At 39.6% G+C, this 15,834-nt stretch overlaps 1 protein-coding gene across 1 annotated transcript in view; it reads right to left on the bottom strand.

Moving 5' to 3' along the window:
• Window positions 1-1,912: 1,912 nt before the first annotated feature.
• The window catches only part of Ero1b (endoplasmic reticulum oxidoreductase 1 beta), a 36,321-nt gene continuing 22,399 nt past the window's right edge, over window positions 1,913-15,834 (bottom strand). Inside the window, exons 9-16 of the mRNA XM_042685908.1 lie at window positions 14,462-14,473; window positions 11,578-11,604; window positions 9,033-9,125; window positions 8,285-8,531; window positions 7,010-7,079; window positions 5,327-5,413; window positions 3,762-3,895; window positions 1,913-2,178 (exon numbers count right to left, since the gene is read on the bottom strand). Of these exons, the coding sequence (XP_042541842.1) occupies window positions 2,121-2,178; window positions 3,762-3,895; window positions 5,327-5,413; window positions 7,010-7,079; window positions 8,285-8,531; window positions 9,033-9,125; window positions 11,578-11,604; window positions 14,462-14,473 (728 nt within the window). The 3' untranslated portion in view covers window positions 1,913-2,120. The remainder of the gene's footprint in view (window positions 2,179-3,761; window positions 3,896-5,326; window positions 5,414-7,009; window positions 7,080-8,284; window positions 8,532-9,032; window positions 9,126-11,577; window positions 11,605-14,461; window positions 14,474-15,834) is intronic.

Genomic DNA, 15,834 nt, shown 5'->3' with positions numbered 1-15,834 from the left:
CCACCAGAGAAGCCAATGAAGCATCCATCAAAGCAAAGTATTTCTGTGCTGCGCAGTACAGTTATTTCTGTCAACTACATTGTTAGGTGCATGTGGGATTTTTCATATTAGGTGATGAGACAGACAACATATCCCAAGGCACTCGGCAACCAAGACTTCCCCACAACACAACCTGCTCCAGCAGCGTCGTGCAGCCAGTGAGTGAACAGCAGTGTAATCTCAAGGACACACACTTCACCAAGCATATGCTGGTGTTAGAAATAACAATACCCCAAAGTCTACGCCACTGCCAAACAGTTTTATGGTAAAATAAAGTTAATCAGATGGATTTTAGCTTAATAACACTTCATTTATTTTCTTTGAGAAAAAAAATCCATATCTTCAAAAGAACTGTAAGTAGATTTTCAACCTTTTTTCTTAACTTCAAATTACAGTAAAGAAAAGCAACAAATGGAACTGACCAATTTGCTATCTTCTAGCAAATAGTGTTTCAATAATAATCTTGAACTGTGGGAATGGTGAAGTGACACTACTAAAAAGATCTTTAAATCAGTGAAAATACAGTGCAAAACATTCACATTTTTTTAAAACTCTGGATAAACGCTACATTAATAATTCAATGTACCAACAGCATTAGAGAACACTCGCTTTTTCAACTACTTGCCTTAGGATCACGTGCAACCTAAGAAGACAAAGTGTAGGAAGCTGCAGGTAGCCAGCCTTTTCTACTCAAGCCACGAAAACACTCTCACCAACAACGAGCAAATGCCAAGTTCAGAGAGGTTAGGGATGAGGAAAGGAAATGAAGAGCTCGAGTGAGACCTTCTTCTCCCAGACCCATCCTTGCACAAGGCAGGGAACCAATCAAATACAGCCTCCGATATGCCACGCAACCAGCAATGACACTGCCACAGCCCCCACTACGTCACGTAACCAGCAGTGAAGCACTACAGACTCTTGCACAATTAAGATGTGGTTTAAGGGCACTTATTTACTTGGGAAAAGGTGGAAGTCTAAGAAGACACTAGACTGGGACCTACATCACCTCCACACACATGGAACCCGTCAAGTTAATCCCATTAGATTCACTGACACCCTTCCTAAACATTGTTTAAATCTTGGGTTTTGAAAATGACAATTTAGGACCCAGACTCCAGTCCTCCGCTGCTCTGAGGCACATGAAGCACCACTGGTACAGGATACACTGAAGAGCCAGAGGAGGGGGAGAGGAAGTTTATGATCAGCCTGGCCTGACCCCAGAGAAAAATAATGTGGAGAGGTAGAGGATTGCATAGACTAAATCCCTAAAATTAAAATCCTTTAAAATACTTAAAAACAGCAAATTTTGGATATATGCTTTTAATTGGTATTATAAATTCATATAATCCCATACAGTTTTATTAAAAATCAATTCTTAAATAATGGTTTTTCTCTTAAAAGGATCTCACACTGTCTGCAATAGGAGAGGAAGACAGGGAGGTGATGGCAGAGTTGGGTTTTAGGTTTTAGGTAGAGAGCTGAGCACACTGTAGTGTGCACACGGGCACACATGAGTGGCCCAGCTGAGCGGGCACTAGCAGGGGGAGACACTTATCCACCTTCTCTAATGAAGGTCTTTGGGCCAAACCCAAAACAGCAACAGCAAGGAAACAACTGAGCTGAAGTTGAAGTCTTAGGGAATCTTAAGGAAACCATTGCCGTTCACTGCCAGGGCAGCATCCCAGAGGACGGACAAGCAGGGAACCAGCAGTAATCCTGCCACCCAGGCAACCTTGTGCTCCCTTTCCCACACACACCACCAACAGTGTCATCAGGAGAGAGACAACTACAGATAAAGGTAAGATCAAACCCAGCTCAAAATAGCACAATATGCAACAGATGGAAACACATGAAAATAAACACAGAATTAGTATAACTTACAAGTTTTAAAACCATATACTTCATTTATAAATATCTCTAATCGGTAATCTATTATGGGTCATAAATATTCAAGTGAGCACTGGAATTTTCTCTTAGGAGTTCAGAGTTCTTAACATCTTGGATTAGTCTTTCAGCATGTCCAAGAAGACTAACAGCTTCATAGTCCTTCGTGTCTCCAATTAGACACAGAAAAGCCTGTATTACCTGTGTTGTAGTAAGACTTTAAAATTCTGTAATTCTCTTATACTTGTAGAAAGCCTACAGGAGGAAAAAAATACTGGTAAATATAGCTAATATGTGAACATATTTTCAATTAGTGATATTATATGGCTATAATTTGTACATAAAATCTAAAATTAAAAACCTTAATACCAGACATTGAAGATTCTATTTTTAAACACGTACGTTGTAATTTCTTATTAAAAACTGACAAAGCAGGACAGATGCCAGTGTCTCATACCTATAATCCTAGCTACTTAGAAGGCTGAGATCTAGAGCATGGCCTGGGCAGAAAGGTTGGTGAGGCTCTATTTTTAAAATGCAAAGACTAGGGCTGGAGGTGGTGTAGTTCAAGTGGTGAAGTGCTAGCTGAGCAAGCTCAAGGCCCTGAGTTCAAATCCAAGAACAGTCAAAAAAGAGGCTAGGGATAAATGAGATATAATTAAGCCTGTTACACATTTTCGGTAAACTAACTAATTGATTTCTTTGGGTCTTTCTCTTTAGTCTAGATGGTTTTTCTATACTGGACTTGAACTCAAGACCTTACATTTGCTAAGCAGGTACTCTACTACTTGAATAAAGTTCTCAGTCTACATTTTAGGAAAACAAAGGCTCAAATAAATCAAGTATTCTCCCAGGACCACCCAGCCATTAGATGGCTTCTAAGCAGGAAGCCTCCTCAGTTTACAGACAGGAAGCCAGCTAGCAGAACGGGGGGGTTTGTCTGTGCTGTTCTGCTGCTGAGGGGCAGCCCAGGCCTGCTGTGGATACAGCTCCCTCGTTCTAGTGTTCTAGAGAGGACTGAAGTGACCAGGTACACTTCACAGACACGGGGAAATTGTGGTGGAATGTTTAATTCCATTTTTTTCTTTCTCAATCTCATTTTATTTAAGATTAAATATGCCTAAATAATTTCACATCTTTTTTTCATTTTAGTTCCATTTCAAATCATTTACATTTCATCCAGTTTGTCTTATGTTACCTTCCTACAGGCTGCAAGAGTGAACAAGATATTTTTTCATGAAATACAAATTAACAATGGACCTTCTATATATCCTGTGTCTCAGATTTCAACATACACAGTCATCTTTTAAATACAGGGAAGAAACACGTATAATCTTAGCTATTAAGATGGAATTGTACATACAATTAACCTTTTTTTTTTTTTTTTGGTCAGTCGTGAGGCTTGAACTCTGGGCAAGGGCACTGTCCCTGAGCTCTTCAGCTCAAGGCAAGCACTTGGGCCACAGTGATACTTCCAGTTTTTGAGTGGTTAATTGGAGATAAGAGTCTCCTGGGGACTTTACTGTCTGGGCTGGCTTCAAACCATGAGACTCAGATCTCAGCCTCCTAAGTAGCTAGGATTACAGGAGTAAGCCAAAAGTACCTGGCTTTAAAAACAACAACAACCAAAAAAAAACAACAAACTTTCTATGTAGTCCAGGCTGGCCTTGAATTGGGGGTCCCCTGGTCTCAGCTTCTAAATGCTGGGATTACAGGTGTGTTCCATGACACTGCATAATTTTATCAACAAAACAAAAGGCCTTAGCAGGGAAGGTGGCCCCTGCATCTGTTGAAACTGCAGTAGTCCACCCTTTGCTGTAGAGATAGATGGTTCTTACCTTCCAAAAGCATTTAAGAGAGCAACTATTTCCTGCCGAGTGAGTTGGAAGCCTTTCGATGGACTATTCTCTGGAAGCTTTTGGATTTCTTTTTCGGAGAATAGTATCTTCAAAGCAGTTCCTAAGCCCTGAGTCTAAAGAAAACATGAGTAATTAAGACATCAAATAGCAACTACTGTAAGATTTAAAGGAATACTTAGCCATGTGGTGATAAAGCCAGGAAGTTCACCTGAGCAGACATTCCCCATACACAATGTTAACCACCATACATTAGTGCCCTCTCCCTCACTGGAAAAGCTCCTAAGAAAACATCAATGCTCTAACACCTGTTGAGCATGTACTGTTAACAAATTACTAAAATGCCTTGTTTTAACTTTGAAAATAGCACACCAAGACCACAATGTTCATTTGTAATCTAGAAGTTTTGGCAAGGCTTGGGATCAACCCTCATGCCCCGTGCATACTATGCATACTAGGCAAGTGCTGTATTACTAAGCTGCAGCCATACCCACCCAAGACACGGCTTATAGCTCCTGGCTCTAAACACAGAGATTCCTTTCTCAATTACTAGCATCAAAGAAAAAGAACATTTTGCTTTAGTGTAAATCTATTTTTTGAAGGGGGTGCTATTACCAGTCCTGGGGGCTTAAACTCAAGGCCTGGGCACTGTCCCTGAGCTTTTTTACTCAAGGCTGGTGCTGCTCTGCTACTTAAGCCATATCTCCACTTCACAGTTTTTGGGGGTTTTTTTGGTTGTTAATTGGATGGACTTGACTGCCCGTGCTGCCTTCAAACTGTAGTCTACAGATCTTAGCCTCCCGAGTAACTAAATTGCAGGTTTGAGTCACTGGTGTGTGGCTAGTGTAAATTCTATTGAAGTAATTCTGTCTGGCTGAGTGTGGTGGCATACTGTGGAGATGGAGGCAGGAAGATCTCAAGTTCCAGGCTGGTTTGGGCTATATATCGAGACGCTGTCTCAAAGGCAAACAAAATGTAATTCTGTGTCTTGATTTTCCATAACCAAGTATAATCTAAGAAAGTAAAAGCTGAAGTATCAAATCCTTACACTGAACACTCAGGTAACTGCAGGGCTGCTATGTCTGATAACTAGGTGGCCTTTGACCCCCTAAAACAAACTCAACAGCCAACATTTCATACCGATTTGTGTAATACTTTATCTTTTTGCCATTTTTTTCCACAGAAAGGGCAATGTTCCATTTCCACATTTCTAGTACATTCCAACCTAGTATTTTGTCTTTTATAGACATACATAAAATTTTCTACTCATAACCTCTGATTTCAGAAATGAAGACTGTATAGTCTAAGATTGTACTAACATAGATACAATAAAACTAAAATTAGCACAGAATACAAACAAATCTCTCACCCATGCATCTGCAACACAGCTTAACAATGCTAACCTCTTTAATAAAACAAAAAAACTATACTTTGGATCTGCCCGTTTCTAAACTCCAATAAACAGTGAGGACATTTTTGCAAAAACTGAACTTAGCAGAAGGACTAAAGGTTAATACCAGTTGGAAAGGAAGGCAGTGCACACATACCTGTAGTTTTCCCCACAGCCTGCATTTGTCACATCCTACACAGTCCATAATGCGGGAGATATTCTTGAAATGTAACCGGAATTCCTCCTGGTAGGCAAAAACACCTTAAATCTAGTTAAGACTTTTAAAGTTAAGCTTTTGCTAAACTGTAAGAAGTTTTGAAGTTCATAAATGAATAGCTGTGTTTTTCAATAACAAAGAAAAAAATCTAAATTTGTAGAACACAAAATAGCCTATCTAAGACCATCTAAATTAACATTAGAGCCAAACCTGGTGAATCTGCCAGTAATCCCAGCACAAGGGAGGCTGAGGCAGAAGAGTCACAAGTCTGATGACAGCCTGAACTACATGATGTGATTCTACTTTAAAAATAAAAACAACCAGGGCTGTGAAGGTGGCTCAGTTGTAGCATGCTTGCCCTGCATACATGAAACCCTCGGTTTGATTCCTTGACACCACATAAGCAGAAAAAGCTGGAAGCAGGGCTATGGCTCAAGTGGTAGAGTGCTAGCCTTGAGCTGAAGAGCTAAGGAACAGTGCCCAAGCCCAGAGTTCAAGCCCCATGACCAAAAATAAATAAATGAAAACAACCACACCAGGTGCCGGTGTAATCCTAGCTACTCAGGAGGCTGAGATCTGAGGATCGCAGTTCAAAGCCAGCAGTTCAAAGCCAGCCCGGGCAGGAAAGTCTGTGAGACTCTTATTCCAGTAAACCACTAGAAAACCGGAAGTGGCACTGTGGCTCAAGTGGTAGAGCGCTTGTCTTGAGCTGTAAGAGCTGAGGGACAGCACCCAGGCCCAGAGTTCAAGCCCCACGACCTACCAAAAATAAATAAATACAACCAATATTAATGGAAATTTGTACAATTCATACTGCATGCTAAACTTGTTGAAGGGCTACTTTATGCAAAGCACCAACGAATGCACCATGGGAGCCTAAAAGTAAATTAACATGGTCATTACTTTCTGGTACTGGGGACTGAACTCAGGGCTTCTAACCCCTCAGTACAAGCCACACCCACAGTCCTTTTGCTTTTAGTTTTAGGCTTTGTTTTTTGTTTTGTCAGTCATAGGGCTTGAACTCAGGGTCTGGGCACTGTCCCTGAGCATCTTTTTGCCCAAGGCTAGCATTGTACAGTTTAAGCCACCACACCACTTCTGGTTTTCTGGTAGTTAACTGGCGAAAGGAGTCTCATGCACTTTCCTGCCAGGGCTGGCTTTGGATCATGATCCTCATATCCCAGCCTCCGGAGTAGATAGGATTACAGGCATGAGCCACTATCATCCAGCTTTTTAGTTTTTGATACAGGATCTCAATAGCTACTCTCTGCCTCCAAGTAATTGGGATTAGAAGCATGTCACCACACCCTGGGGCACTGTGGCCTTACTTTTAAGGAACTATTAAGTGCTACTCCAGCAATGGAAATCTATCTGTATACCGTGCCATATACCTCTGTTGGTTTGTTTTCTGTGAGAACTAGAACATTAATCAACCCCCTGTATCCCTCCTTATTGCCATACTTGCTTGTCACAGGTGCTCAGTCAACACTACTGACTACCATTACCATAAAATCCAATTGCACTTATTTGAAAAGTTGGAGAGTCAGGAAGAAAAGGTCCAGATGAGTAAATTAAAACATGACCAATGGTGGCCCCCACCGTGCTCCATCTCAAACTGTTTACCTTTAAAGACTTAGCCCCCTTTTTGTCTCCTGCAAACATGGACTTCTCATCGAAGTGCATAGGAAAGGACCTAGGAAACAACACAGTAAGAGTTATAGTGGAAAAGCCAGTCAGTCTATTACAGTCTTTTTTTTTTTTTTTTTTTTTTTTTTGTCGGTTGTGGGTCTTGAACTCTGGGCCTGGGCACTGTCCCTCAGCTCTTCAGCTCAACACTAGTGCTCTACTAGTTGAGCCACAGTGCCACCTCCGGTTTTCTGATGGTTTATTGGAAATAAAGAGTCTCCCGGACTTTCTTGGCCTTGAGCTGTGATCCTCAGATCTCAGCCTCCTGAATAGCTAGGATTACAGGTGTGAGCCAATGGTGCCTGGCTTCTATTACAGTCTTGATAGTACATTCTATCCCCACAAATATTTAAAATTCATTATTTACTGATAATGTAAGAAGGTGGCAAACAGTTTACATATAAAGGACTAGAGCAAGCTAAGTATGGCTTTGTATTTCCAAGATGGTAATGTTTTAAAGATAATCTAAAACAATCTGTCAAAAATAATACAACAGCCTTAACATTCTTTTAAAACAATACTCAATGTAACTTCCTGACCCAACTTCATGCTCCCGTGAACAAATAGTAAAACTAAGTTTTAGAGTGGGCATTTCCAGAGATTGCGTTCTGATTGGTGAGGTTGATGCTCCCTTACCCATCCATCCCAATGCTAAGCACACTTTAGACACCATCTAAATTCAAAAAACAGGGTGACTATAATCTGCTTAATCAGACTATAAAATTGTTTGAATTCAGGACCTGGGCACTGTCCCTGACCTCTTTACCTCTTTTGTTGAAGGCTAGCACTCTACCACTTTGAGCCATAGCTCCACTTCTGGTTTTTGAATGATTAATTGGAAATAAAGAGTCTCACAGGGATTTTTGGGGAAGCTTATCATGGGGTTGAACCCTGAGCTCCTCAGCTCAAGGCAAGCACTCTACCACTTAAGCCACAATGCCACTTCTGGTTTTCTGGTGGTTAATTGGAGATAAGAGTCTCACAGACTTTCTTGCCCAGGCTGGCTTCAAATTGTGATCCTCAGGTATCAGCCTCATGAGTAGCTAGGATTACAGGCATGAGCACTGATGCCTGGCCTTCAGGAGTATTTTTAACTGCTCTTTTGACACTGAGTCTTCTCAGTTCTGTTCTACCTTTAAATTCCCATCTTTGTTGCATGTCTAGTGCCACCTCATCTAAGCAGACTGCAGATCACTGATGGCCTGCTCTTACTTTGTATCTTGAAAGACACTCAGCAGAAGGATCTTGGTGTCTGCATCTTCTTCTGTGTTTCCAGTGTAAAGATCAACAATTGCACGCTCAAAATAGGGGGCCACTTTTGACAAAGCTCGGAGCTCAATTAGGTATAAGAAGTAAAGGTTCTTCAGTCTTCTGGGGCCTTCCCCCTTGGTTTCCACAGGATCAAAGCGGCGTTTAAATTCTTTTATATTAGGTCCCCAACTAGGTTTACCCCAGGTTTCTACAGAGAAAAAGAATACATCTTTTAGTCAAAAGGATTTTTTTGTTCTTCAGAATATGTATTTCCTAATAATTCTGATGCCATAATAAAAGGCCAATCTCCATTTTCAGATCTGGTTATCCAAATGCAGCAGTGGCACTCACTAGACACTATGTTGAAAATGAACTATACAACTTGTCGGGGAGAATGGGAGGAAAAACCTGGAGAACGCCAGGAAAGGGGTGACATTGTCCAAAAATAAATATACTTCTTTTTAAGTCAAACGAACTTTAATTTGTATCCCTAATTGATCAATAAGGACAAAGGATGAACTAATTCAGCAGTAATACTTTCTAGAAGCTATGTTGAAAATGAACTATACATCTTGGTGGTGAAGGGAGGGGAAAATGAGGAAAATGAGGCAGGGATGACATTGTTCAAAGAAATATACTCTTTACTTGACTTATGAACCCCTCTGTACATTATCTTCATAACAATTTAAAAAAAAAAAGATCTGGTTACCTTCCAAGAGGTAATTTGCACATAGATGTAAGTTGATACTGGCATGGAGACCTGATATAAGCTTATAGAAGACTCTCTTCTCCAGACACAAACCTATGAAGAAAGAAATATTGAGAGAGAGAAAAAATCATGCCCAAAGATAAAAGAAAATTTCAATAAGGAGATTTAGCATTTATATTGAAGATTCAAGAACATTATAAATAAACCCAAAGATAATGTGTGAACATCTAGCTGAAAACAGTAAGTTTCCAGCTTCAAATTGAGCGTGTTAGGTCTAAAGACCCTAGAAGCCAAAATACTATGGATGCAGTCAAAAGCTCCTCTGTTACCCAGAAACACCAGCACAGCTTTCCATGTGCAGAGGAGCACAGAAGCAAATATGGTCCTTACTTTGTCATGTCAGGAGACTTTGCCCCCTCTCTCTTCCCTCTACACATTTTCCTTTGAATCCACTTGTAGCAGAGAAAGGAGGCTATTGTTACCCTTTTGTCTCATTATTCTCTATCTCTATCTGTATGATCTACTTAAAATGATGTAACATTTGAAACACACACTAAGAACTTCCCAAAAAGGTCAAACCCTAGTACAACAAAAAAAAATGTAATAAATACAACATGATTGTTAACTATCTACTAATTAAAATCTTTGATATTTCAGGCTTAAAATTTTAATAAATTAATTTTTAAAGATGAATTTGAATTTTGTGATTATAACTCTGCATCATTCCTTATGATTTTTAGTATTTTACTTGAAAACCTAATGCATGTAAACATTTTGGTATAAACACTAGTTATATCTTTGAAGTTTAATCATTAAAGTTATGCAACTTACACTTAGGAGTTATTTTGAAAAATGGCCTAATGGTATATGCACCACAATCATTCACAGCTCACTTTAATAAGGACCAGTATACACAGAGCTCACTACTATCAATCAAATTAGAACTGTCATTAACTATCTCCACAGTTGTGACGATGAAAAGTCAGTCTCCTCTGTCACTCTGCTCACTTGCCTTCTAACACAACATGGTAAAGTAAAATTTCAAAAGAATCCTACATCCAGTAATACAAATTGTTAAAAATCCATTTCAAAGCCAGGTGCCAGTTGCTTACACCTGTAATCCTACTCAAGAGGGAAAGACCTGAAGATCATGGTTTGAAGCCAACTCAAGCAGGAACATCCATGAGATTCTTTTCTCCAGCAAAAAGCCAGAACTAGAGCTGTGGCTCAAGTGGTAGAGCAAAAAGCTCAGGAACAGTGAGTGCCCAGGCCCTGAGGTCAACCCCAGGACCAGCATACACAGCGATCCATTTCAACTTTCTATCAATAACATTTCACATTTTTAATGCTGGAAATATATAAATGCCAAAGTATCTAATATATTAGGATCTGCATTGGTGTGTTTGTAGTTGTTGTTTGGGTTTTTGCGGTCATGGAGCTTGAACTCTGGGCCTGGGCACTGTCCCTCAGCTCTTCAGCTCAAGGCTAGTTCTCTATCTCTTGAGCCATAGCATCACTTCTGGTTTTCTGAGTGGTTTATTGGAGATAAGAGTCTCACAGACTTTCTTGCCCGGGCTGGCTTTGAACTCCGATCCTCAGATCTCAGCCTCCTGAGTAGCTAGGATTACAGGTGTGAGCCACCAGCGCCCGGCTGGTGTATCTTTTTTTTTTTTGTCAGTCTTGCGGCCTGAACTCTGGGCCTGGGTGCTGTCCCTCAGTTCTTCAGCTCAAGGCTAGCACTCTTACCACTTGAGCCACAGCAACACTTTCAGCTTTTTCTGCTTATGTGGTACTGAGGAATCGAACCCAGGGCCTCATTCATGCAAGGCAAGCATTCTACCACTGAGCCACCTTCCTAGCCCTGGTGTATCTTTTAATTAGTTAAGCCTAGACTAAGTTAACATAAACAAAATGTTTACAATCATTTTAATTTATTCATTATCCCCCATTTCTTATATAAAAAGTAAATTCTTCCAAAGGAACATATCTTTTTACAAACAGACTTGGTTACTAGTCACCAAAAAAGCATTTTGGATGAGCACCACATTTACAATGAAAGACTGAGAACTGGTTAGAAAACCCAAAAACAGCAGTAGCTAGCCAAGTATTTGGATAGCATTGTAATTTTTTTTATTCCTAACGGCTTTATTGTTATTCATATATCCAGTAAATGCCATATGATACATACCATGTAATTCACCAATCTAAAGTATGTAATTCAATCATTCTATGTTCTCCCAACCCATTACCACAATTGATTTGTAGTACTTTCATTCTTCAATACCTGTAAGCAGTCACCACCACCCAACCTCACCCCACCACAAGTGTACTTTCTATGTCTATAGATTTGATGGCACTGGTGTGTGGCTGACCATTGGCCCCAACATTTTCATGCAATTATATCCTAAAATGATCGTCTAAAGTGTGTGTTTTCCTTCAAACATTGTCAAAATTACCTGTCTAGTTAACAAAAATTTACAAAAATATACTAAAAATTTTGTTTTTAAAACATAAAGCAAATAATTTAAGAAGAGAGTAGATTTACCTTCTAGCCATGTATAGAATGATTCTCCTGAGAGAGAGGAGAGAGAAGATGGGTTAAAATATTTTAAATGTTCATTTAAAACTAGAATGAGCTAGGTAAATGAAATATTATGACAAATTAAGCAATCTCTAAAAAAATGCCTTTTGCTTCAGGTGAAATGATCAAATAGGCATACAGCTCTATAAAATAAAGCCCAGAGGTAATATAAGTAATTCTAGAAAATGTTCTTCCAGATGGTATTAAAATATGTGAGGAAACCTTTTAGTCTAAACATTATGTCTTATTCATTGAAGGTTAATATTCAAAAGCAAGGGAGCATACTGTTCATATCTTTGTTTCTAGTAAACCATATACTTCAATTGCCCCAAAGAGCAAATTGACCCTAAAAATTATTTCTTTCATTTTTTTTCACTAAGCCAATAAAACTAGGTGTATTTTCTCAAATACCTAATACTAAATCTCAAAAATTAAATTTAAAAGCCCTTTATTTTGAACAAAATTCTTCAGGAAAGTAAACAAACTAAACAAAAAAAGAAGAAGAAAAAGAACCAGTCCTGCAGTTGAAGGCTGAGGAGGTATACACAGCACACAGCCTGATTTAGGCCTTCCCATGTACATACACCCAAAACACTATGCGGGGTATGATAAACAGAATTTATATTTGCTGATTAATAGACAAAGAAAACTATTACTGGCCCCAGATTGTTCTGAATGAAAAAGAGAATAAAATGGTTACTGTTCTTTCCCGGTTCCTACACTTATCTACCTTTTTCTTTATATTTAAGTAAGTTGCACAGAAGAGTTTCAATTCAACACATCAACTTATTAGTACAACATTATCTTGATCCCTTCTTATCTCTTATTGTAAATGAAGAGAGACAGACAGAACACCTGGCCAGACCCACAGAAAACCCGTAAAAGGCGTCTAGGGCTGAATTCCAGGTGTGAATTCCTTGGCTTCCTTGACTTGTCACATTCTGCAAACAACAGAAACATCTCCAGTCATCATCCAACTTACCCTTGCTAAGGATCCATATTCCCTCACTCTTTAAATACCTCAACTGGGGCTAGGAAGGTGGCTCAGTGGTAGAGCGCTTGCCTTGCATGTAGGAGGCCCTGGGTTTGATTCCTCAGCACCACATAAGCAAAAAGAAAAAAGCCGGAAGTAGCACTGTGGCTCAAGTGGTAGAGCCCTAGCCTTGAGCTGAAGAGCTGAGGGACAGTGCCCAGGCCCAGAGTTCAGGCCCCACAACCGGACTCCCGCCCCCCCCCCAAAAAAAATAACAAAAAAACAAAAAAACCTCAACTGCCAGCTAGTCCCTCTTCAATACTTTGGTCTTCCCCATCCCTTTAAAGGGCCTCTACAGTTTTTCCTATCTCCCAACATGTGTGACTTTTCCTTCCTCAGTCAGAGGCTCATGTTATTTCCTCCAGCAAGTATGCACTACCCGATTCTACTAGCCTGAATCTGCTCCTTTATTCAAAATTCATCTTGAAGGCCACCTCTTCCAGGGAGCTTTCCTAGTCACTCTAGTGCACCATGAGCCATTCCACCACTATTGAGCCAGACCATCTCCTGTGTGTAAGTCACATTAGTTGTGTTACCTTCCCTACGCTGTACTGTTGGCTCACAAGGAAGACCTGTTTTGTGCATCTTCCTCTCCTGCACAATACATATCCCGGGTCCTTGAATACAGATAAATAGGCATCCCACCAAAATAATGTTCGTTTGTTTTGTAGTACCTCTGACACATAGTCATTCAGTCACCCAAAGCAACCAATTGTTGAGAAATTGTTCTTCATCAGATTAAGTACTATATTTGATACTGTAACTTTCAAAGTTACGAATAGTCTCAAATTATCTTAACCTTGCCCCATCCATTTCCACACAATATTCAAGTAGACTATGATAAACAGAAAATTAGGATTTGGAATGTCAATCTAGTTTCTGCCCTGTCAATATATACTTGAAGAAATGCTCATAAAAGAAATAGCCATAAAGGAAGTACAAATCAAAACAACATTGAGAGTCTATCTCACTCCAGTCAGAACATTCATGATGAAGAATATACTAAAAAAATGCTGGCAAGGACACAAGGACACTTATACCCTGTTGGTGGGCCTGTAATTAGGGCAGTTACCATGGAAATCAGTATGGAATTTCATTTGTCCATCGGGAAGAAAGCAATTATGTCATTTGTGGGGAAATGAATGGATCTGGATACCATCACATTAATAAGCAAAGTAAATCAGGCCCCAAGAGACAAAGGGCACGTGTTTTCTTTCATATGTGGATCTCAGACCTAAAATATTTCATGTAAACATGGTCATATGCATATATACATGATCAAGCTGACTAAAGTAATTTTATACAAGAGTCTAAGTCCATAGTATAAACTCTTTGAACAGTTAACACTTAAACAAAAGAAATACTAGGATGTGAGAATTTGCAAGTAAAACAGGGTCTGAACAGAGGGAGGGCAGATGAATGGAGGGAAAAATGGTAGGCAAATACAGGCCTAATACTCAAGGAACAAATGTGAAAACTGACTAGGAAACTTGAGGGGATGAGTGGAGTTAGGACAGATAGGAAAGGAGGATGATGGAAGTGGTAACTCTGACTAGGTTGCATCGTGTTCATCAACTGACATGTTAAACTGTAACACTCGTACAACCATTTGAAAACAATCTTTAAATAGTCTTTATGCTTTTTACATAGAATAACTTTACATTTTAAAAACTAATCTTGTTTTCGGCCACCAGTCACTGGTAGCTATTAAAAAAAAACACACAGGCTAAGCATTTTCTTCTGATTCAAAGAGGAAAAATTAAATTGTCATAGTTGAAATGTTTCTGAAGCTAACACAAATAGAGTTCAACTCACCATCATCTTCACCTAAAAGAGAAAATAAGGAGAGATTTAGGAAACTTTTTATACAGTTCACATTTACACCTTATTAAATTTAAGATTTTACTGCTTGTTGAACTATTCATTAGATCATGAGCCCTGGTTGATATGTAGTCCTCTTACAAACAAGATTTCTTAACAAGCATATAGGCCAAAGAACACAAGACTTGCACACTTTATACAAAGCAGTAAAATCTCAGAAAGCGGGTAAAGCAAACATAGAGACCACTAGTTTCCATAGGTAATGCATACAGGAAGTCACTCCTTTAAGCAAGGTGCACACCATGCTTGGAACACAGCTTCCTCATGTAGGAGTGCATCCCTCTTTTACCCACAAGCCTGAAAGACAGCTGGTTTTGGCAGGCTGGGCTCTGGCCCCCACAGCAGCTCTGTTTTCTTTCAGTGTTGTCTGAAGGATTCTGATAGAACATTTTATGTTTGGAAAAAAGTTCTGCTGGCTTAAAACACGGTTGGGAAAACAGTGCAGAAGCCTAGCTGCTCTGATTCAGGACAGAATCCTTCCTAAACTCTGTACTATGGAACAGAGATGCAATGGTGTGGCACTGCTATTCTACTTTACTTACATAGCTTCTCCACTACTTCAATTCTGATTTTTTAAAATTGTGTATTTTTAAACACTTAAAAAGCTTCATGGCCATTGCTCACACTTGTAATTCTAGCTAGTCCATCAGACTCCAATCAACCAAAATAAACAATAAGAAGCAAACATTAATCCACCTAATTTGAAAAGGAGGAATGGGAGGGCTACACCCAGCGTTTGGCTCCTCACTGACAAAAGAACAAGGGCATCCCAGATAACCAAAGCCATGCCCTGCATACAAGCTGCACAGCAGCCACACGTGGATTGCTTTATAGTTCCTACTTTAAGCTGGATGCTGGTGGCTCACATAGTGGCTTAACCAGTAGAGTACCAGCTGTGGAATCTCAAAGCCCTGCATTCAAGCCCTGGTACCAGCACATAAACATAAAGTTCCTAAGCTTATAGACTGGCACACAGCAGGCATTCAATAGACAGTAATTATGAAAATATATGAAAATCTAGATGTCTAATCAAACCAATCTTATATTCTTTGTTAGTCAAGTTAAACAAAATAAAGTTGAAAACTTTTCCTTATAAAGTTTAATCACACAAAGATACTTTATGAAGTCTCTAAAAGCATGAATATGCATGTATATATTTAAAAACAAGGGCTGGGAAGGTGGCCAGTGGTAGAATGCTTGCCTTGAATGCATGAGGCCCTGGGTTCAATTCCTCAGCACCACATAAGCAGAAAAAGACTAAAGTGGCACTGTGGCTCAAGTGGTAGAGCGCTAGCCTTGAGCTGAAG

The sequence above is a fragment of the Dipodomys spectabilis genome, unplaced genomic scaffold, assembly GCF_019054845.1.
Source record: "Dipodomys spectabilis isolate Male_0828 unplaced genomic scaffold, ASM1905484v1 ptg000096l, whole genome shotgun sequence".
Taxonomy (NCBI): domain Eukaryota; kingdom Metazoa; phylum Chordata; class Mammalia; order Rodentia; family Heteromyidae; genus Dipodomys; species Dipodomys spectabilis.
This window is presented reverse-complemented; position numbering and strand designations above follow the sequence as displayed.